At 44.7% G+C, this 22,721-nt stretch overlaps 1 protein-coding gene across 7 annotated transcripts in view; it reads right to left on the bottom strand.

Moving 5' to 3' along the window:
• Dysf (dysferlin) overlaps nucleotides 1–22,721 on the bottom strand; it is a 201,247-nt gene that overhangs the window by 29,511 nt on the left and 149,015 nt on the right. For all 7 annotated transcript variants that reach the window (XM_038318221.1, XM_038318219.1, XM_038318223.1 and 4 more), the window contains one exon: nucleotides 2,391–2,489. In XM_038318221.1, coding sequence (XP_038174149.1) covers nucleotides 2,391–2,489 — 99 coding nt within the window. The remainder of the gene's footprint in view (nucleotides 1–2,390; nucleotides 2,490–22,721) is intronic.

Here is a 22,721-nt window from a genome sequence, read left to right as displayed (position 1 = left end):
TTTTATTAAGTGGCAACGTAACTAGCTGTAGCTTAAAGAAAAGCCTTAGCTTGTTGTTTGGTTCTTTTATTTACTGTCTATTTGGTCAAAGATGTAGTATATTAAAATTTTCTCCTCAACTTTAATTTCTGCTATTTTGAGATGTTACCTTTTAAGATAAAATTTTATATATCCCTATTTTTGCTCTGAGTATTTCAAAGCTCTGGGAGCCTTTATTTGGGAAATACATCTTTTACCAAAGAAAGAAAAACCACTGCTTTGTTCTTTGCTTTCTACTTTAAATTCTACACGATTCCTCTTTATTTACAATTAACCTGATTGTGTCTCCCAAGATAGCACGAAATATTGCTTCCTGAAATGTTGTTTCCAAAGCCATTCAACTTTAAGGAGAGTGCAATGAATCTTGACTTTTAATGGAGTCTCAAAGTCCTTATCATTTAGAAGGAGAGTTTGATGCATTCTTGTTTATTAGGAAAGTTAGTATGTTCTTCACTTTTTCTGATTTCTGATTTTAATGTATTTATTTTGCTGTGTCCTGTAATTTCCTTATTTTTCTGTTTAGACCATGAGCTTTTACCCCCTTTGCTAGTGATTTCCAAAGTATAGTTTTTTCTCTCTGTATCCCTCTGTTTGTCGTACTATAAGCTGGTTTTGTTGGTAATGGTGGTCTTCCTATATTTACTGATATTAAAGGACCAGCATTCCTTCCAGGTCTCATTTTGCCCCAGAAATAGTTTGGATGCCTTTGTTCTGGAGAGCCTCTGCTCACTTGGCTGCTGTTGGAGACCTCCTCAGAGAGGTCAAGCGGGAGGCCGAGTGCCAGCTCCGCATCCGGCATCCTCCTGAGGAACGGGAGGCTGGGGCCTCTGGCCACCCTGGCAGCAATCCTCACCCTTGCTTGCTTTGTCCCATTTCTTGGCAAGGCCATTGCACCCTACGCCAGACCTAACTGGCCAAACCTTCTTCCTGGTACGCAAATAGTTTTGTCTGTCTGCCCAGCTTCACACGCCCAGCCACGAAGCCAGGACTCGCTGCCTGAGGTGCCGCTGGGCTCCTGCGGCTCCATGGCAGGCCAGCCAGGACTCTAGGTCCAGCAACCAGACAAGAGTCCAGGGGACTGCAGGGGCACCACTACTTTGTCCCCACCCAGGGCTTTCAGAGGCAGAGGACCCAGCCCACACCCCTCCACCTAGCTGAAACTTTCCCTAGTCCAGTCCCTTGATGACACCCTCATCTCCTGGCCTGAGTCCTCTGCTTGCTCTCCCAACCATGAAAGAGGCTATGAAGTACAAACTTGCCGTCATTTTAGAGTCCAGAAGAAACAACATAGGTCATCTGACTGTACTCATCTCATAGAAACAAGAAATCATATTCAAGGAAGTGTGTCCCATGCCATATTCAAGACATACTTAGCATGAAAAATCATACATTGTATCTGACATTTGGATGTAGCTGCTCACCTGACAATGGAGACCAGATAACACCTTGGAGAACAATTTTTGAGTCATCTTTGGTTATCTTTCTAAAAACTAGTCTAACTTGAAAAAGTATAATTGTATTTGTAGAATTTCCTCAAAATACCAGAAACTGAAGGACACGTCTCTGTTTTTATTCACAGAAACAAAGTCTAGCATCTTAATTATATTTGTTAGATAACTTCTTTGTCTCTTGTAAGGGTCAAAGGTTGGAGTTCAGAGGTATATTCTCAATTGGATTTCACATTTGAGCTCACTACAGAGTTTCTACTGCAGAATGCAACAGAAGGATGCCACAAAGCCCTCGGCAGCCACCATGGTTAGGGACGTCAGAAATTCACAGTTTTAGTAATACTTCACTTTGAAAACCTGTGGCAGGGCCAGCCTCACTTCCCTTTTTCCTTTCAGGAGAGAGAGTTAAAGAGACATTTTAAAGCAAGCCCTGATATTATTTCACCTACAAATGCTTCGGCATTTTCTTTCTTGGTATTTTTATATTTATTATTCATTTAGCGTGTGTGCACACACTCGTGTACTCATGCCATGGCACACACAGACTTCTACCAGAGGATCAAGTTTGGACCGTCAGTCTTGGTAGAAAACAGTTTTACCCCCGAGTCATCTTGCTGGTTGGTTCCATTTGTCTTTCATCCTTTGATACCGGGGATCAAACCCAGGCCCCCACACATGCTGGCCGACACTCCACAGCCAGCATTTCAGTATTGTCAACATTCTCCCGCAATACTTTCTCGTTCACCGTGGCCCACAGTGATTTCTCGCTCCAAATCCACGCTCTGATGTAGGGTGACCTTTCATTAGACTCAGACTCATGAAAGCACCCCTGGTGTCCCAGTGTACCTGCCCGCTTCTCATCCCTGAACCTAACGACTGGGGACACTGCGGGAGAGGTCTTACCTTCAGTGTGTCAAAATCCTTCTCCAGGTAGGAGCCGCACTTTTCACTCTCCCCGATAGAGGCAAAAAATTTGCTCCACCAGTCAATGAACTCCTCCTCCTGAGCAAAGAGAAAGGAGGAGAGGGTTTAGAGACCATCTGCCAACCAAGGTCTTCTGAATGGGAATTTTCCTCTTAAGGCTTCAGGATGACCTGGATCCCAAGGCTTGCCTGCAAGTGATCAAGGGGCTTGGAAAACAGGGAGCCAGAAACCTCTGCCTCTTTGGGGCAAAGGCCATGCAGACTGGGGAAACTTGCAACACCTGGATGTTACTGAGCAACTGGCTCAGGTCTGGCTCCATCCCCATCCCTGTGTTCCCATCAGGCACTCAGGCCTTTCTTGTCTTTCTGTGAAGCAGGAATAACCACAGTAGCATGTAGCATCCCAAGGACAAATTGGTTGCGGTCCAAAGAGTAAGCAGAGTTCTCTGCAGGGAGGATATAGAGAAAGCATTGCCTAACAGTAAGATAAGGCAGAGCCCGGGCAGCTCAATGACCCAGTCCACCCCTCTGCTTTCTGAACTAGGAACCAGAATGCGGACTTCTCAACGTGGAATCAAGGCAGAGTTCCTAAAGATGAGCAGGCATTTGTCACACGACTTTCATTCAAGACGCTGGTCAGTGAGGGGAGCTAGGGAGCACAGAGTGAGCTGTGACAACTGGCTCTGCCCTATCTGCCCTTCACCGGCCATAGTCACTACCTGCCCCACAAACCTCCCTCCACACCTTCCAGATCAGCTCTTGCCTCAGCCCTTCCCCAGCTCTGTTCTAGAATGTGCCTTTTCCTTAGAGAATCGGCAAGGTCCCTGAAGGATTGGCCCCAGAAACCTACTCGGGACAGGATCCCCAGGCTGAGGCCTCTCTATACCACTGAAACCCAGGCAGTCCAGTGAGAAAGGCTAAGAGCAAGATGTCGGTAGGTAACATTCTGAAACCACGACTGACGACTGAGTAGGACATCTCCTAGAAGCTGCATCAGCCGACAGAGTGAACTGAGTATCCATCCTAAGCATGAACATACTCAATCCTCCTCAAAGCCAAACCCTTTTAGTTCCCACTTTTGAAAGAACCAGGTCAAGGGATCCGAGCAGGCAGCGCAGGTACCAGAGGAGCCCAGAGTTCTGTCTGTCCTGGAAGGGCAATCCCAGCATCCCCAGGACCCCACACAGCAGAGAATGAGTGTCAGCATGAGGCTGTCACTTACCAGGAGGATCTTCTGCAGCCACAAAAGGAAAAAAAAAAACGGTTCAGATGGGTTAAAGCGCAGGGAGACCGAGCTTCTGCCCTTAGAGGGCTCCAGCAGACACCAGCACAGAGCAACGCAAAGAGCTGCTGTAGGCAGCTCTCACTGAACACACACAAAGACCAGCACGCAGGAGACAATGTTTACAGTCACGTCCAAGGGAGATGAATGTGCTGAATCATCCATGTGCCCCCACAGAAAACACATAGGACATACAGGAACACCCAGACAAGCATACAGGCTTAGGTAGGGGTGGTTAGAATGGGACATTGTTTAGCTGTTTGACTCTTCCTAAGGTTTATTTCCTTTCCCAGCCCAGGTATTTAAAACTTTAACAGGTTAACTCTGCAAGACAGGCAGTCAACCAGCATATTTGACACAAAGAAAAGACGGGAACACAAGAGCTGTGGGAAAAATATTTTATAGTTCTCTGTCTTTAAACATACATACACACTGAGAGAGAGACAGAGACAGAGACAGAGAGACAGACAAACTAGGAGACAGAGGAGGAGAATAATACCATCAATAGAACACTCAAATAGACAGACTTCTTGAAAACTGAAAACAGGAAGAATACCTTTATTTCTGGAACCCTTGGAACACTTAGGAGGAAAAGAGCCAAAAGCAAGTCTCAATAAAAACTGAGAAATAAACTCATGGTGGTCACCTCTCTGACCATTCAATAAAGCTTAAAATTAATAAGAAACGATAAAATGTCCCAGGCTGTTAGACATTTAAAGACATATTCTTATAACCCCACTGAGTCAGAGAAAAGCAGGGCTAGATTCAAGACACCCAGGTTGCAGACAAGCCCACAGGTACTGGGAAACTTAATCTGAAATGCTCTTGCTTTTATACAGAAAAGATAAAAACAAATACAGAAAAGATAAAAAAAAAGATAATTTATGAGATTGGAAAAGCAAAAAAATAAGTAAAACATAAAATTAAATTTAAAGTAAAATTGTAAGGAAATAAACATATCAGAAAGGGGAATATCACAATTGATAACTAATACCCTCAAAAAAGAGATGAAATAAAAAAAGATTAGGGGGAAGAATAAAATAGTCCCAAATCTATGACAAAATCCTGCAAAAATCCACATAAACTAGGAGATTTTCTAGAAAAACATGAATGCCAACATCAATGCAAAAATAATAGAAAACAAGAAGACACTGCTGTCCTTAAAAGTGAAAGCACTTTCAAAAAATACCTGCCAAGGGAACTATCAAGCCAGGAGACTTTTTGTTCGGAAAAAAGTTCTACAAGTCTTTAAAGAATAAATCATTTTTTGGTGCACAGGATAGAAGAAAAAAGATGAAAAATCTCCCCTTCATCTGTGACAAAGAAGCACAGAGAAAAGATGGATGGAGGGGAATATGCATAACTCTCACTCCTGAGTACAGATACAAAACTTGCAAATGAACAGACCTGGTGAGGTCCAGCTGGATCGTTACAGAACGTGAGGATGGCTCACCAGAGGTAGCTAAGCATCACGGGCCAGGAAAGCTGTTCATACCTGTCATCGCAGTATGCTAGAGGCTGAGGCAGGAGCATTTCCACCAGTGTGATGTCAGCCTGGGCTATGTGGGACCCTGATTTAGGGGAGAAAAGACGTTTGAGGGGTGGAGAGATAGTCCTGAGTTGGTTCTCTCCTTCCACATCGGTATCCATGGGTTACGGAAACCAAACCCAGTTTTCCAGAATTGTGCAGCAAGTGCTTTACCCACTGAACCGTCTCACTGGCCCTCTACCCCCAAAACTCACTGTTTTTAATTTAGGTAAAGAACAGCAGCATGCTTCAAAAGACACTGCCAAGAATGGGAAGAGAACAATTGGTAGGACTGGAGGAAAATATTAGTAAATCACACATCTGATAAGAAACTGTGTCTAGAATGTTAGAGAACTCACACAACTCAATAATTTTTTAATGCAACTTAAAAATGGGCAAAGGGGGCTGGAGAGATGGCTCATGAGCTAAGAATTCATACTACTCTTACAGAGGACCCAGGTTCAAACTCTAGCACTTACATGGTCCCTCACAACCACCTGTAACTCCAGTTCCAGGAATGAATCTGGTACCCTCTTCTGATCTCTGAGGACTCCTGTATGCACATGGCGCACATAAACTCACCCAGAGATCCATAAATAAAACAATAAAATAAATCTTTGAAAGTGGGCAATAGTCTTAAGATCACATTGCTGCAGGGAAGATACACAGCAGCCAATAAGAAATAAAACATGGCCACTGCCCACCTCGTCATCAGAGAGATGTGAACCAAAACCACAATGAGAAACAGAAAACACACTAGGGTGACTCCTCAGACAGGCAGGCAACACAGTGGCAGTGGCAGGGGCCGTGGGGAGAAGCTGGTGAGAATGTAAAACATGATGAACACTGTGAAACATCCTGGCCATTCTGAAAAGAGGCAAGGCGTGCGTTCCATGTGACCCCTCCCCCCAGTCTACTCTTGATACACATCCTAGAAAAATGGGGATGATCCAAAAACAGGCACTAGAAAGCACCGAGCAGCCTTTTTCAAAATGGCTACCAGGTGGGCATGACTCAAAGCATGTCTTCTGAAGAACGTTATTTGCACATTTGGCAATATTCTACCACCTGGATGAGCCCTGAAAACACGCTAAGCAAAAGAAGCCAATCACCAGAACATATATTGCATAGCTGCATTTGTATGAAATCATGAGACCAAAGGCCAAGTAGAGCTGGGGATGGTTGGAGGCTACAGGGAGTGTGTGCTCTTTCCTGCAGAGAGGAAAATACTCTAAAATGGATTATGGGGATACTGCTCAACTCTTTCACTACACAGGGAGGAAAGCTGCCAAACTGCACATTTTAAATAAGGGCTTGTGTGGACACAGACATCTCAACAAAACTTGAAAAAAGGACAAATGATCAAACACAAGCTTAGAAGCTCACACTAAGAACAGTCGGAATCTCAAGGACTTACTCTAAGCAAGCAAAAACTGAGATGGCTCAGTGGCTCTGGGTGCTTCCTACACAAGCCTAAATTCAATCCCCAGAACCACCTGAAAAGTACATACAGTGGGGGGCATCTATAAACCCAGCAACCCAGCAGTCCTAGAGAGAGATGGAGCCACACCAGAGAAGAACTCAGATGCTCATGGGCAGGCCTGGAGCTCACAGTGAGGCAGAAACAATAGGAATTCTAATTCAGCAAGGTGGAAGGCCAAGAAATAACTCCAAAAGTTGTACTTTGACCTCCACACATGCAGCAAACATGTGTCCTCTCCCTGCCCCCTCACACACACACATACACACACACACACACACACACACTAAATTTTAAGAATTAGTGGATAAAGTGGATATTACTTTGTTTTGTTTCAACAGACAAACATTTGAGCACTAAACAGTGTCTAAATCTTGCTGTATATGCAGCTTTTTAAATTTTATTTATTTATTTTTGGTTTTTCAAGACAGGGTTTCTCTGTGTAACAGTCCTAGCTGTCCTAGAACTCACTCTGTAGACCAGGTATGCCTTGAATTCACAGAGATCTGCCTGCCTTCACTTCCAGAGTGCTGGGATTAAACCACCAGCTATACTCAGCTTTCTTAAGAACAGCTTTTTGTTCATTTGTTTGAAACAGGACCTCTCAAAGTACCCATGGAACTGGCTGTATAAACCAGGTTGATATTGAACTCACAGAGATCTGCCTGCCTCCGCCTCCCCAGGGCCTAGCAAGAACATCTTTTGTTGCTGTTGCTGTTATAATTTTGAGGCAAAGTCCCACATCTAGCAGGCTGGCCTTAAACTTATTGTATAGCAGAAGATAACTTGGAACTCCTGATCCTCTTGCCTCGCCCCTCCAAGTGCTATGTGGTTACAGATACCATAATGGCTGGCTTATACAGGGCCTGCCTGGAATGGAACCCAGGGTTCTGGGCATGCTGGGCTAGTGCTCTACCCACTGAGCTCCACCTCCAGCTTTGTCTATAATTCTTGTCTTATCATTCTCTCTGAACTACCCAAACATATTTACATGGTCATTAATGACTCGTGCCCCCAAAGTCTAGTGTATACCTTATGAGCCTCCCTAACACCCTGGTTATCAGCAGGCCACCGGCTCCTCCAATTGCCTTTCTCCCGTAATGACTGGCAGCCCCTCCTCCCAATGCTCAGATCAGCTTTAGGCTTCTCTTCCTCATCCCCACAGGCAGCCCTCAGCAACTCTCAGTCCCAGCGCCAGAGCACATTCTGAATCTGCCATTCCCCACCTCCACCTTGTCACTGCTACTGCCATCAGGCCCTGTCCCCTCATATTGGTGTCCAGGGGCCTTCCGTCTCTCTCCTCTTACTGCGCTGTCTCTAAATCCACTCACACCACCACAGCCCTATAATCTGCAAGCAAATCCTGGCCCTCTGAGTGCAAAGCCTTCTGATGTCTTGTCAGTGGACTGGGAAGAAGCTAACGCCTTTACAAGAACCTCACAAGACTCAGAGGTCAGAGCCCGCTCACCTCTTCCAGTCATATTAGGCTTCCTGGTCCCAAGTTTGTCTAACACTCCCTTGCCTTTCTCTTGAAGGGCCTCTGTCCTCCTGAGGGGAGGAAGAATCAGTGCCTACCACCTCCTCATAAAATCCCAACTACAAACCAAAGTCTGTTTCCACCCAAGTTCACCCAGAGGAACAAGTGAGTGTCCTGGGATTTCTCCAAGAGCATGAGTGATAGAAATATGAGTTATCAAAGCAGCCACCCTGGGAAGTCTTCACCCAGCGAGGATGATGGTGCCTCATGGCCACATAGGCAACGCCCCTTCAACTAACCCTCACCAGACTATATACTCTAGCACCTCCCAAGACCCCCAAAGCACTTGTGCAATTAGGGCAGAATCCAAATGGCTGAGACAGAGCACAGGACTCTCAGGTGAGGGTCCATTGACCCTCCCCACTGCCTCCTTCAATGAGGAAATGCCAACAGTCAACAGCCCCATTTCTGATGGCCTTCTGCATGCAGGCAAAGTTGATCTGATGAAGATGGCATCCAATTTGTTCAAATGGCTGAGTGTTGAGTTCTACACCACTGATCCATGACCACTTCTTTCCCCTTAAAGTCTTCCTCCAATGCACTCTCATGCGTTCTCTCTCACCCGCTCTCTATGTACAGCTTCCTTCTGAGCAATTTCTACCCCCCTCAAAACTTGCTTTGTCTACACAGCGCTCATCCCCACCAGACATAAGCTATACCTCACTTAGGTCTTTAATTTTTGGTGTCTTCCCATGGGGGCAGGGTCCCATAACCTTTGATCATATGACCAGTCTCAGTTCTTAGATTACTTCCTGGTAATAGCTTGCATCTCAGGAGATATGTGATGGGTATATGAGCTCTTAAACATCGGAGGAGGGAAACAAGCAGCTATCTTTAGTTTCAGGTACAAAGAACAGGTAACGAGTGATCAAATTATGTATCTAAGGGACTGAAGGTGTGGCTCAGTTGATATAGTGCTTGCCTAGTCTGTGTGAAGTTTTAGGTTTGTTCCCCAGCATTTCATAGAGCAGGTACGCTGATGCACACCTGTAATTCCAGCAGCTGGAAGATGAAGGAATGAGGATCAGGAGTTCATGGGGGGCATAGAAGCAAGAACCAGAGGGGTATGATGGTTTCAGACAAATCATCCTAACTTCTCCTGCATTCATCCTCTATGAACTGCAGAATTTGGTATACAGCAAGCCAGAGGGCTCCAAGGAACTGTGCCAAGGCACTGGACAGGAAGCCACATAGATATAACAAAAGAAAGTCCTTGGCACTTCCTGTAGTCCTGTAGAGTACATGAAACATTAGTGTTACACACTCCACAGCTAATCCTGCAGGTTAGGACAGGAGGGAGGGAGGATGGGCAGGAAGAAGAAAGAGGGAGAGAGGGAGAGAGAGGGAGACAGAGAGAGAGAGAGAGAGAGAGAGAGAGAGAGAGAGAGAGAGACCCAGGGGAGGAAGGACTAAGAGAAGATGGCAGAAAGCGCAATCTGATCCATGTGTCCCCGAGTCAGAGCTCAGAGACGCCACGGTGGACTTGTACTGGGAACCAGGCCGCCCTCCCTGGAGAAATAACATTAAGGAAGGCCAAACCAGAATTTAGCCACCACCCCCCACTCTGGGGTGTGGAGGGGAAAAGTAAGCCCAAAGTGACTAAGTTTAAACCTAAAATGCCTAAGATTACCAGGGATTTTCTGCCATTAGGAAAAAATGAGAGCTCAAAAGGGAGATTAAGTTGACTTACAGAAAATAAAGTGATATTTTTAACACACTCACGGATACGGCTTGAAAATATCATTCCTGCCATTACCCCATCCTGGCTTCTAGGGAGTAATTTCAAGCCCATTTCACCTGTCAAGGAAGTTCCAGAATAAGTTAGCATAGCCTTGAGGTGAACTATCCAGGTCTTGGCCAGGTATGCACAGCAACTGAGTCTGCACCCCCAAAAAGGGAGGAAACTGGTCCTGTGGCCTCCAGTGCCAATGTCCTTGACTTCATCTGGAAATAGCTAAGCATCAATCATGGACCAGGGCAAAGAGGAAGAAGAAACGTGAAGACTGGTTTCTAAAGTGTCGTCTGAAGCTTGAGTCAGAGATCTGGCCATTGCTACTGTGACATCCCATGCCCAAGGTTCAAGGCCATTCCTCTTTCCACCAGTCAACAAAGTCAGCTTGATCAAGGCATATACTGAAACCTCTTGGATTTCCGCTAACAGTCAACATTCAGTTGTTGACCAATCAAAGCCGGGCAACAAAGATAGTCAGCCTAACATGCACCCCAACTCTCCGAGACCTGAGTCTGCATGGTGAGATCCAAACCATCACCCCAGTGCCTTGTGCCTCTCGTGACCATGGAAAGCAAAACCTGTAGTGGAAATTCTAACTCTTCTTGTGAGGTCAGGAAGTGGAAACTGGGGGTTTCACACACACACACACACACACACACACACACACACACACCACTGGGGATGGAACCCAGAGCCTTGAACATGCTAAGCACATGCTCTAATACTGAATTACATGCCCCCTTTACCTTATTTTTTATTTTGAGACAGGTTCTCACTAAGTTGCCTACACTAGTCTGGAACTATCGATTGTGACAACTCAACCTCCCAGTGACCTAGGTGACTTATGCTTCCTGCCACAGCTCCTGGACAGAGATTCTCATCCCAGAACATCCACTTGAATCAAACAGAAGAGTTTCTGGCCAAGCTCATTTGCCACCAAGGTTATAAAGCTAAGGTGAGGTCACCAGATAGAAGCACACCCCTCTTCTAAGTGGAGCAATGGCTGCTGTTTATGAAACTAAGTGAATATCCCAGACGACACAGAAAGCTCTTCCTCTCTCAGAGAAATAATTTTCAGTCAGCCAGACAACAGAGTATTACAAGGCTCTGAATTGATGTTTAAGAAATAGTTTGAGGCTGGTATTGGTTGCCATGGTAACTGTTGCTGTTGACAGTGCCAACACCCTCAGTGTGGATACCCAATTTTGCTAACTCGGGTGTGACATCTTCACAGCTCAAATAACAACAGAATGTCAGTTTCCTGACGTCTAAAAAACTGAGGACAATTTTCGCCTGACACACAAGCACAAACACACGTGCAACATATAAGTCCTCAGGCTGACACAGACCAGATATGACTTCAAACCTACCTCACCCTGTGCACAGTAAACCACTTGATAGCCTCAAAACCACAAAGACAGATGCCCAAATCCTGCTACCAATGACTCAGAAGAACTCACACACTCACAGCAAACATCAATCACTTCCAACTTCCTGTTGACACTCCCTGGACGCTAGCCTGCTTGTCTGTAGAAGGGTCCCTATGCCATGCAACCTGCCTTCAGACTGGGTCAGCAGAGGGTAAGGGTCCCTATGCCATGCATCCTGTCTTCAGACTGGGTCAGCAGAGGGTAAGGGACCCTATGCCATGCATCCTGCCTTCAGACTGGTTCAGCAGAGGGTAAAAGAAGGAAGATCTTTAGCTCAAGTGCTGTATTGCTTTCCAAGGCCCAGTAAATACACACACATGAGCTTCGGCAAAGACAGGGCCTGGTTATCTGTCAGCCTCTTACAGACAGGGGCCCACATGAGCAGGGCGCCTTTGGGGAACCCAGGCTTTCTGGCCATATCTATATGAGATTACAGGGAACTAGACTTGCTGAACATGTAAGTACGGGCCCAGAGGGAATCCAGGCTTGCTATATAACTTCCCCCGAATCTTTAGCTAATTTTTATTTTGAGAAATGTGCCCCACATGGGTGAGAGGCATTCATTGAACCCAAGCGTCTAGCCACTGGGGTGAGGGACCTGAGGGAGGCAGGCTGCTGACCACATGGGTGAGGGACCTGGGAGAAGTTGGGCTTTTGGCCACATGCATGAAGGGCCTGAAGAAACCCTAGGTTTCTGGACACATGGGTGAGGGGCCTGAGGGAACTGGGATGTTAACCATTTCCAGACTCAGAAGTCTAAGTTGGACACAGGTTGGCTCCCTGAGGGTATCATGCAGAAGGCCTGAGAGAATGGAATCTACTCGGTGGGCTGAGAGAAAGAAGATTCCAGATGAGTCTTCTATCCTGTGAAGAAAGCAATGAACTTCTCTAATTCGGAATCTGTGGTGGTTCCAGAAGGGCCCCGGGGACGCGGGAGCTTACCTAACCTTCGTTCTGCTTGTGGAGACAGTTTTGCTTAACAAGAGTTCCAGCAATCTACTTAAGAGAAAAAGTATTTTTGAAGGCCTTCCCGGGACTGCAGAAGCATCCATCAAACTACAGACACTAATATTAGCTATCTTAAATTCAATTTAAAAGGGATTTGGGGGGAGCTCTCTCAGTGCCAAAGTCAACCCACTTTCTAGTTACCGTGTGCATTTTCATACTCAAAATCACGTTAACTTTTCAAATCTTTGTCAAATGTGTTACTCAGTTCTGATTTCCTGTGCCGCAGCTCCTGTAGAGATGTGTTGAAGTCACAGGGTGAAGGATGAAGCTTCACCAAGAGCGCCAAAGGAGCCCTGTGCTCAGCACAGAAGATTGCACAACTTCTAAGCCCCTTTTAACCCAGGCTAGGGAGTAGACCATGTGCCGGACCAAGAAGGGTAAGAAGGCATTATGTTAAATACTGATGAAAGCCTCTGGCCAGTAGGTTGTCAGGGAAAGCTGTGGATATCCGTCTAAGAAAAAGAAGAATCTTTTTCTATGGAAGGACAAGTAGGTCCCTCGTGCCAGGGGAAAGACCCCTTGGGGAAGAGGGTGGTAACAGAGTGAGGGCAGAAGCAAGGAGGGCTGGCTGGAAGGAACTAGGGCTGCCTCCACCCTGATGGGGGCCTGGAGTTTGCCAGACGTTTCACCCCAGGCTGTCCCCCCTGCAGTGTGCACCGAGGGAGGAGGGGTGCACCCCCGAGGAGACCACAGGAATGCCAAGCAGGGGAAAGGCGCCCCGAGCCAAGGGCTCCAGCAACCAGGATCCAATATCGGCGGGGTGACTCCAGCCCCCGTAACAGGAGAGACCGTAAAGTATGTGCTGGGCTTCCCAACCCGCACACACAGCAAATAACCAATTACTCCAAATAGCTAACAGATTGCGGCTCTGACTTCCCTCCCCTGGCCCCCACCCCACCCCATCCCTTCACTTGTCATTTGATGGGCGATTTGTATTTGTTCAGAGAAAACAAGAGAATGAGTCACAAGGAAGACCCAAATGACACCAAGGACAGGCATCAGACACCGAATCAGAGCTTGTGGGAGTCACGGAGATCAGTCTGCACCCACCCATACCATGGACAATAGGGAATATGGTTAATGGCAGAAGATTCTGTAACTTTCAAATGTCTGTAGTGATTCTAACTTCCCCCAATACCATGAGTACATGTCCTTAGGAAACCTACACCTATCGTCCTAAGCGGCTCAGCTGATGGATACAGGAATAAGGTAAAACTAAGAATATGGAGTCTGGGGAGATGGTGAGTCAGTAAAGTCTTGCAAGCATGATGATCTAAGTTAAATCCCGAGAGCCCAGATAAGAAGCTGAGCATAGCAGCACTGTAACCTTAGCGCTGGTGGAGACAGAAGGCTCTCTGGGGCTTGCCGGTTGGCTAGGCAAGCGCCAGGTTCAGTGAGAGGCTGTCTCAAAAAAAGAAAAGGGAGAATGGTTAAGAAAATGTCTGACATAGACCTATGACCTCCATATAACACACATGTGCATGCACACAAACACAGACACACATACACAATGAACACGGTTAAAGTTAACTCTCGAGTTCAGAGGTGCAGCATCGCAGCTCGCAGCTCGGAGGCGAACTGCCGCTGGAAATGCTCCTTGCTTATGAGCGACGCCCCGTAACTGATTGCTTTGGTCAAAAAACATCTACTTCAAAGTCCTGGGATAAATTGCTGTCGAGACTCATGAATCACAATAAGGCACTCTCTCCAAACTTGGAATTGGGGGAAATAAGGCTGTTCTTGGAGAAAGTGACCTTGAACTAACTGAGTGCTAGGTCAAGACAAGGAGAGGCAAAAATCACCTCAATAGAAAAGAATGTCCTCTCACGGAGTCTTACTTCTTAGTGAGAAGAACGTACGATAGAAAATGAGAAGCAAGTGAGGGAGAATGGGGAAAGAAGTCAGCCTTGAATAGTGACAGTGTTTGCACAAGCATCATCAGAGAAGCAAGGCTCTAAGCAATAAAGCTGTCCCCACTTTCAGAGATGAATGTGCCTCCCATTCTTGGTTAGCTACCATTAAATTTCCTACCCACTTCTAAACACAAGTTGCCTCTCTACTTGTATGGCCAAATGGAGGCCATGAGCCAAACCAATGTCCGGGGTCTCATGGACCAGGCATCCATTGTTCTCCCTGCAAGCTGGGATTCTTCATGTGGACATTTGAACAAGCTTAGGGGATGACACAAACTTTAAAATCTCCACAACCAAAACTGTAGGAATTTTCCCCAAGTGAGATTCCTGCCCAGATGGCCTAGTGTAAAAAGTCAACCCTGCTTTGCTTAGGAAACTCTTACACAGAAATCCATTAGCTCTGACTTTGTTAGATAATGCTGGCTGCCATAGTAAACACACAATCTTCAGCTCACAGAAAAACCCATGGTGAGTGCCTGTGGTTCTGAGTTCCTTCTGATTTCTTTCACCCTGTTGGATTCCCAACTGGCAAAGTAAGACTCTAAAAACTCTAAACTGTCTCCATCTTTTGTTGATCTGAGTTGACTTTTAAAAAGGTCTGTATGTTCAGGGACAGACTCTGCCTTGCTCCCAATGCTTAATGAGCAAGAACTTCAGGAACTGTAAGGCTACGCAAAGGACAGGACGATGGCATTGGGGGTTGAAGGAAGGAAACAATGTGGGGACTGAGAAAAATGTCTCCCTGAGCCAAAGAGCCACGTCCAAAGCAGAACAAATGGCGTTGTTCATGTTCGTGGGACGTTTGAGAAGATGCCACTGACGGGAATTCAGAGCGCTGGATCCTGGAGGAGACATAACCTGCTTGATGGAAAACAGGACTGTCAGATTTCAAATTGAAACAGATTTTGATTTTCAGCTAAAAGGCAAAGTAGACATCCAGGGAAGTCTCCCCAGCAAGCTCGTCACACCAACAGGCATCTTTAAAACCTCGATCCACTCTGGAGATGATGAGGGCATAAAGAAATTCTTTAGCAGCAAACAAGAAAGGAAAAAAACTCTGGAGAAATGAGGAGCCAAATGCATATTGACTATGGGACCCCCAAAGCCATGGCTGAACATTTAGTTTGAAGTGAATCTGGGTTTGTAGTGTCTCCAGGCTTCTGGTAAAAGTAAACACACATCCTCTCTGGAAGAATGTGACTTCCATCCAGGCCTCAAAGAATTCTCAGATAAAGTTCCAAAGAGCATGAGTTCACAATCAAAAAATAGTACAACGCATGAGGAACAAGACGCCGTGAGCCAGTGCCAGTGAGGATCAACCCTCTGCAGGAGCAGACCCGTGAGAACAGAAAGCAGAAGTGTCAGAAATAACATGTGAACCAAAGGACCCTCCAGCAAACAAAAGACAGACCAAGACCTTCAAAACTAAACAGACTGGAGAGAAAAGAACGTCCAAAAAAATATGTACATCTTGAGATGACAAACTCAGTAAACTGGGTTAAATATCAGATCAGAAACTAGTACCATCAAATAAAGAAAAGACGGATCTTTAGAAATCAGCTTAAATGTGACGTCAAGAAACAAACACGGGGGCTGGAGGGATAGCTCGGTGGTTAGGAGCATGCCCTGCTCTTAGAGAGGACCCAGTTCACACAACAATCTGGACCTCCAATTCCAGCAGGATCCAATCCCTCTGGCTTCTTTGGGCACCTCCACTGCCATGTACATACCCACATACAGGTGTACATATATACACATATTTTTGAAATAAACCTTTTAAAAAACTTTATTCCCAGGTCTGGAGAGATGCTCAGCAGTTAAGAGTGATCTCTGCTCTTCCGGAAGACCAAAGTTTGGTTCCCAGCACCCACATGGTATAATTCACAGCTGTCTACAACTCCAGTGCCCTCTTCTGGCCTCTGTAAACACACACACACACACACACACACAAATAAATAAATAAATAAATAAACCTTTATAAAGAAGAAATTAATAGAGTAAACCTCAGTTTCTGCAGGACCCCTGGGTGGTCATAATCTGAAGATGTTCAAGCCTTTACCTATGATTATGTATAACTTGCATATAACCTACACACATTCTCCTGCATACTGTCAATCATCTCTATATTGCTTGTGATGCTCAGCATGAAGCAAATGCCATGTAAATTGTTATTAAACTGCATTGCATAAGGAAATGAATGTGTATGTCCCATGAGCACAATCATTGTCTAAACATTTTCAATCTGTGTTGTTTACATCTCTGGATGCAGAAGTCACAGACAGTGTCAGATGTAACAAGCAAATTTAGTTGGCACGGAGGACTGAGATGGTCCAAGGCGTGGCCCCTCAGAGCTCCAGAAGGATGGAGGGAAGAACAAGGTCTAGATAACACTTGAAGGGTGGACAATTGAGAACTACCCAAAACCAATGTGAATGGAAAAGTCTTCAGAGAGAGAGACACTGTTGACAGAAATGATATCAGTGAAACTGGAGTCCTCAAAACAGGGTGAAACAAAAGTATTCTCAAACAATTAAAAAGCAGGAAAGCCTAAAATAAACTGATTCCCACATAATAATTTCAACAGATTCTACTTAAAGAAAAGGTAAAGTAAGAGGGCAGAGGCTGCTGCACAGAGAGAATAGTAAATTTAACATAGCTAAAAGAACTGATTGCTTTTAAAATAAACAAAACAGGCTTGGGGCTGAAGAGATGGCTCAGAGGTTAAGAGCACTGCCTGCTTTTCCAAAGGTCCTGCGTTCAAGTCCCAGCAACCACATGGTGGCTCACAGCCATCTGTAATAAGACCTGGTGTCCTCTTCTGGCCTGCAGAAATACACACAGACAGAATATTGTATACATAACAAATAAATTTTTTTAAAAAAGGCTTAAATGTAGCTTACAAGATGAAACTGAAATGTTCAACAAACATTTCAGTGTGAAAGTATTTGAAGAGAATTCAGTTCTTAATCATATTCTGGAAGAGCTGCACATGTAAATTAAATTTAGATTTTGCTATGTCAAAAATGCAGGTTGAAAAAGGCCAGGCAGAGGTGGTTTACCCTTTTAATCCCAGCACTCAGGAGGCAGAGACAGGCAGATCTCTAAGTCTGAGGTCAACCTGGACTACAGAGTGAATTCCAGAACAGTCAGTACTACAGAGAGAAACCCTGTCTCAAAAAACAAAATTAAATGAAGTTGGCATGTGGCACACTTATAATCCCTTGATTCAGGAGGCTGACAGGAAGACCTCAAGCAGGGCCAGCCTGGGTCACCTAGAGGGTAAGGACAGCAGAATCTTATATCTTAAAAAAGAGAGTCCGGAAGATATAACTCATTGCTAGAATGTTAGCTTGGCAAGCTCAAGGCCCTGAATTCAATTCCCAGTTCCAGGGAAGGATGGATGACGGAGGGAAGAAAGAAGGAGAGAGAGGGGGGGGCGTAAAAAGATAAAGCTATTAGAAACACAAAATAAGATGGCAAAAAATCAAATAATCAGTAAAAATTAACAGGCTGATGCATTTTTAAAGAATAGAGAATCCAGGTGGCATGGTACATGTCTTTATTCCCAGGCCTCACGAGGCAGGGGCAGGTGAATCTCTGTGAGTCTGAAGCCAACCTGGTCTATTTAGCAAGTTCCAGGCCAGCCAGGATTGTATCCCTGTGTACTGTGTACAGTAAACTATAATATATATATGTATATATGTACATACATATATATATATATATGAAATGTGTATAATATTTTATACACACACAGCACAAACTGCTCTTCAATCCAAGTTAGGTTCCCAGCACCCATGTTAGGAGGCTCACAGCCACTGCAATGACAGCTTCTGGAGATCCAGTGCCCTCTTCTGGCCTCCACAGGTACCTGCATTTATGTGCACATACATTCAGACTCACACACAGTTTTTAAAATTAAACAAAACAAAGGAACCCAGGTTTTGATAACATATTAACAAAGTGTCCTAAGTTGACATGTAGCCTGTAAAACACATTTGAAGGACACACATTCTTCAGGCATACACAAGCAAGTCATAAAAATGGACCTTTTCCTGGGCCATAAAGGTCACACCTAAGTATTATTACACAAGACTACACCCTCTGGACCACAGTAAAGCTAAGCTATGCCAGTATCAACAACAACAGAAAGATAGCTTGAAATATAATTTCGGAACTTCCAAAATGTTTTTAGACAACTCAGGTGTCAAAATGAAATAACAGAAATAAGAAAATATTCAGAACAGAAAAATGGCAAAAATACTGCTCACCAAGTCCTGCGGGAAGCATAACACAATACTCAACAGGGAATTTTATAGCCTTGGATGTTTACATAGAGGTTAAAAATACAATAAACACCCCAAAGAGGAGGAAGGAAATAATAAAAATATTAATCAGCTAGGAAATAAGGAAACAAAACAGAAGATCAACTCAAAAATTGACTCTTTGAAAATGATTAAAATAATCTGACAATGTGTAGCAAGAATAATAAAATAAAATCCCCAGAATAAAGGAGACATGGCTAGATGGAGAAGAAAAAGTAGAAAAATCAAGAGGGCATTACAAAAAAAAAAATTGCTATGCCAATATTTTGGGGGAGGGAAACGGATACATTCCTGTAAAATATAAATCACCAAAAGTGACTCACCTAGAAGCAGAAAATCTCAGAGGTCCTATAAAGATTCTTCAAATTACAACAGCAGTTTAAAATATCCCGAGAAGAATGCTGAGTCTAGACAGCTTTGCAAGTGAACTTGCCAAACACAGGCAATGATGATGCCAGGCTTACTCTGTCTTCTTAGAGACCAGAGAGAGGTCACTCTCACCCAAGCTACTTGTAAGATGACTATCACCTAGACTCCCAAGCCTAGAGGGCATAAAGGAAGACATCTCAAGCTGTTCTCATTCACCAAAACTGAGGTTGAAAGAAATCCTGGGGCCATGCACATGCCTTAAATCCCAGCACTCAGGAAGCAGAAGCAGGCAGATCTCTGTGAGTTCCAGGACAGCCAGGGCTACATAAGAAAAAAAGAATCAAAGGCAGACAGAACTAAATATCTGCAGATGGAATCCGACAACAGAAAAAGAAAAACTGTCATGGCCAGATTGCTATGTTTCAGACATGTGAAGTTGTTTCAGAAGTGAAAGAAAAGGAGAGTAAGTGGAAGGGATTCGGGAACAGGTGGAAGGAGGAAAATCACAGGACCATTTCCACAGCTACACGAAAAGCATTTGTTAAAACAGCATTACTGATAACGAGTGTTAACTATCGAGATGTCACTCAGCTCATCTGTTCCATACCCCTTGATGAGCTAACACAAATAGGAACAGGAAAGAATACTTTCAATAATCAATCACACAAAACACCCCCCTAGAGGTCCTAGCCATTGCAATACGTCAGGAAAAAGAAACATTAAAGATAAAAAAAAAAACACAAAAGAAGAAAAGTGATTAGTCACAAATTATATAACTGCCTAAAACTCAGAACACCTGAGTCAGGAGAAATGATAAGAGTCTTAGTAAAGGTTTTGAAAATAAGACCAGCATATATGAGGGACGATTTCATTCACATATAAATAACAACTTACTGGGAAATGTGCCCCTAAAGAACAAGGAACAGGGCCAGCCTGGATATGTATTGGCAGATGAACAGGTAATGAAATTGTGGTGCAGCTACGTGATGGAGCGTTCTTTATTCGGCTACAAAGGAAAGCAAAATTGCTTTCGGGAAAATGGATGAGTCTAAAAAGTACAGTATCAAACGAGGTGATTCAAAATCAGGAGGGGAAAAAACGCATATTCTCCTTCATATACATATGCAGATCTAACCTTCAATGGGAGGGAGGGAGGGAGGGAGAGAGAGAGAGAGAGAGAGAGAGAGAGAGAGAGAGAGAGAGAGAGAGAGAGAGAGAGAGAGAGAGAGAGAGAGAGAGATTAAAAACGTCAATCCCCAGGCCACAGAGACTGCCCAACAGCAGAGGCAGCAGTGGCAGGTGTGGAAGACACATGGGGAGCTAGTGTAACTCTGGCATCAAAGCCAAATTAAGACAGCCCAAAGCCACACTAGCAAAGGTGCAGAAATTCTAAATAAAAATCAGCAAGTCTAACTCAAAGGTCTATGAGAGGATTTCTCTTGCCTGGGGTAGACAGACACACTCCACAGTCTGTCCCACAAAGGCCAGTGCCAGCTGAAGGCCGGCAGCTGCTCTTGCAAACCCTCAGTGGTTCCCGGCAAGCAAGCTGTGTGTGTGACCACAGTCAACTGTGTCTGCTTCCAACCTCCTCACGCCAGCTGCACTAACAATGTAATGACACAAATATGACCAAAAAAACTATAAAATTAGAATTTAATGCTTTCAGCTTTTTTTTAAAAAAAAAAAGTACAAACAAAATGGCATGAAGATGCCAGACAGATCTTAAATTTTCAGAGACCCCTACACTCAGATGTCTCCGTAGCATCGTTACACTCTTCTCAAACATTAATAAACTAAAGGCTAAAAATCACAGATATTACATGTGGATTGTGGTTTTAAATGAAAGGATTACAGCCCCTCCATTCTGCACATCCGGAGCCAGAGAGCTCGGCTGTGTCAGATGACTGGAAGATGAGCATGCACACTGGGGGAGCCTGCATGCCAGTGTTCAGTATGCAGGAGCCTAATGATCCAGTCTAACCAACTTGTCCAGCCAGCCAGCTGACCTCCCGCTTGTCTTAGAGAAGAGGGTTTCAGCCTGAGTAAGCTAGGAACCCTTGACAGATGGCAACCTTAAATTTACCCCAGGAACATGGGGCCCTTGCTCTTTATGTTATCAGAATAACATCAAGAAAAGCATTGTCTTGATAAATACCAAATGATACTGATAAGATTAAACACTTAGACTTGTTTTTCCTCGCGGGGGGAATGCGTACATGTGCGTGCAGGTTCACAGGGCCATGTGCTCATGTGGAGGCTGAAGAAACAAGTCACGTGTCCTGCTCTGCCACCCTCCACCTCGTTGTCTTAGCATGGGGTCTCTCACTGAAGCTGGAGCTAAGCTGGCATCCAGCCAGCCCCCCAGGGAATCCTCTTGTCTCTGCTGGCCACACCCCCTACATTGGTCATAGATGCATGTGCCCATGCCTGGCTTTTTATGTGGATGCTGAGATTTGAACTCGGGTCCTCATGCTTGGGCAGCAAGCACTCTTATCCATTGAACCACCTTGCCAGACTTCATTTAAATTTTAAGCTATCAGAAAACTAACAATAAAAGAACCAAAATCTCAGCAAAGCCAAGACTATCTGAAACAGCTAGTTTTTACCACAACTAAAAGAAAGTAACAGAAACATTCTCATAAATTAATGGCCAAATAACTTTGCTCAGTGGCCCCTCTACTGTCAAATACGGTTCTGAAATGGGAAATAATAAAGATACAGCTTTGAGGAATAAAGTCAAGCTTGTTTGAACAGTCTTATCTATCGACACATTTTCTTAAATCAATAAGGGCTGGGATAAGGGCTTAATAAAGAGATGGCTGAATGTAAGCATACAGAAGTACCGCTCCGGGAGCTGGGGTGTAACTCAGGGCAGGAGCACTTGCCTAGCGTGCACAGGGCACTGGGCTCAATTCCTGGATCAGAAAGAGAGAGAAGGAGAGGAGGGGAGGGAAAGTGAGGAGGGGAGGGGAAGGGAGGGAAGGGGAGGGGATAAAAGGAGAGGGGAGGGGAAGAAAGGAGCATTTCCTAGCAAGAATTACAGTCACAAAAAAGAAAGATATTCCACTGAGAATAGTAATAAAGGCTACAAAATATCTAGGGATAAATTAAATGACCTGACCTATAGATAATAAACTAAGCTTTCTGGGAATGTAAGGAGAACAGCAGTGAGAGTTAGCAAATCAAGTGTCCAGCAATGAGTAGCTGGCCATTCCAGAGGCTCCATGAAACATTTGGCCATATCTAATGTGTGTGTGTGTGTGTGTGTGTGTGTGTGTGTGTGTGTACATATATAAATAGTGGGAGAACATTTACACTGTATTTTAAAGCTTTTTAAAGAAGATATAAGAAAATGCAATATGATTGCAACATTGTAAAACTCGAGGTATAAACAAGTACATAAAAGATACCTAGGAACACGGGCATGTCTAAAGACTCTTAGCAGAGAATGGAGATGCAGATAGCTTTACCTCTGCCCTGCACTCTGTGTGTCCTCTGTATTCCCCATAAAAGGTAATTCAGAAAGAAACCTGAACCACAGAGATAAGCAGAAGCAGAAAGAAAGTAGCCCTGCTGGGCACTGCAGGGCTGATGCTGGCCCAACCACTTGGATCTCAGGGTACACAAGGACCTACCAGGAGTCCTCCACCACACCCACACTCATGTAGGGAGAAACAAGGAAGGCTAGCTGCTGCCCTCTGAAAAAC

This window comes from Arvicola amphibius, chromosome 2, assembly GCF_903992535.2.
Source record: "Arvicola amphibius chromosome 2, mArvAmp1.2, whole genome shotgun sequence".
Lineage (NCBI taxonomy): Eukaryota > Metazoa > Chordata > Mammalia > Rodentia > Cricetidae > Arvicola > Arvicola amphibius.
The sequence above is the reverse complement of the archived record's forward strand: the minus strand, read 5'-3'. Positions and strand labels throughout refer to the sequence as shown.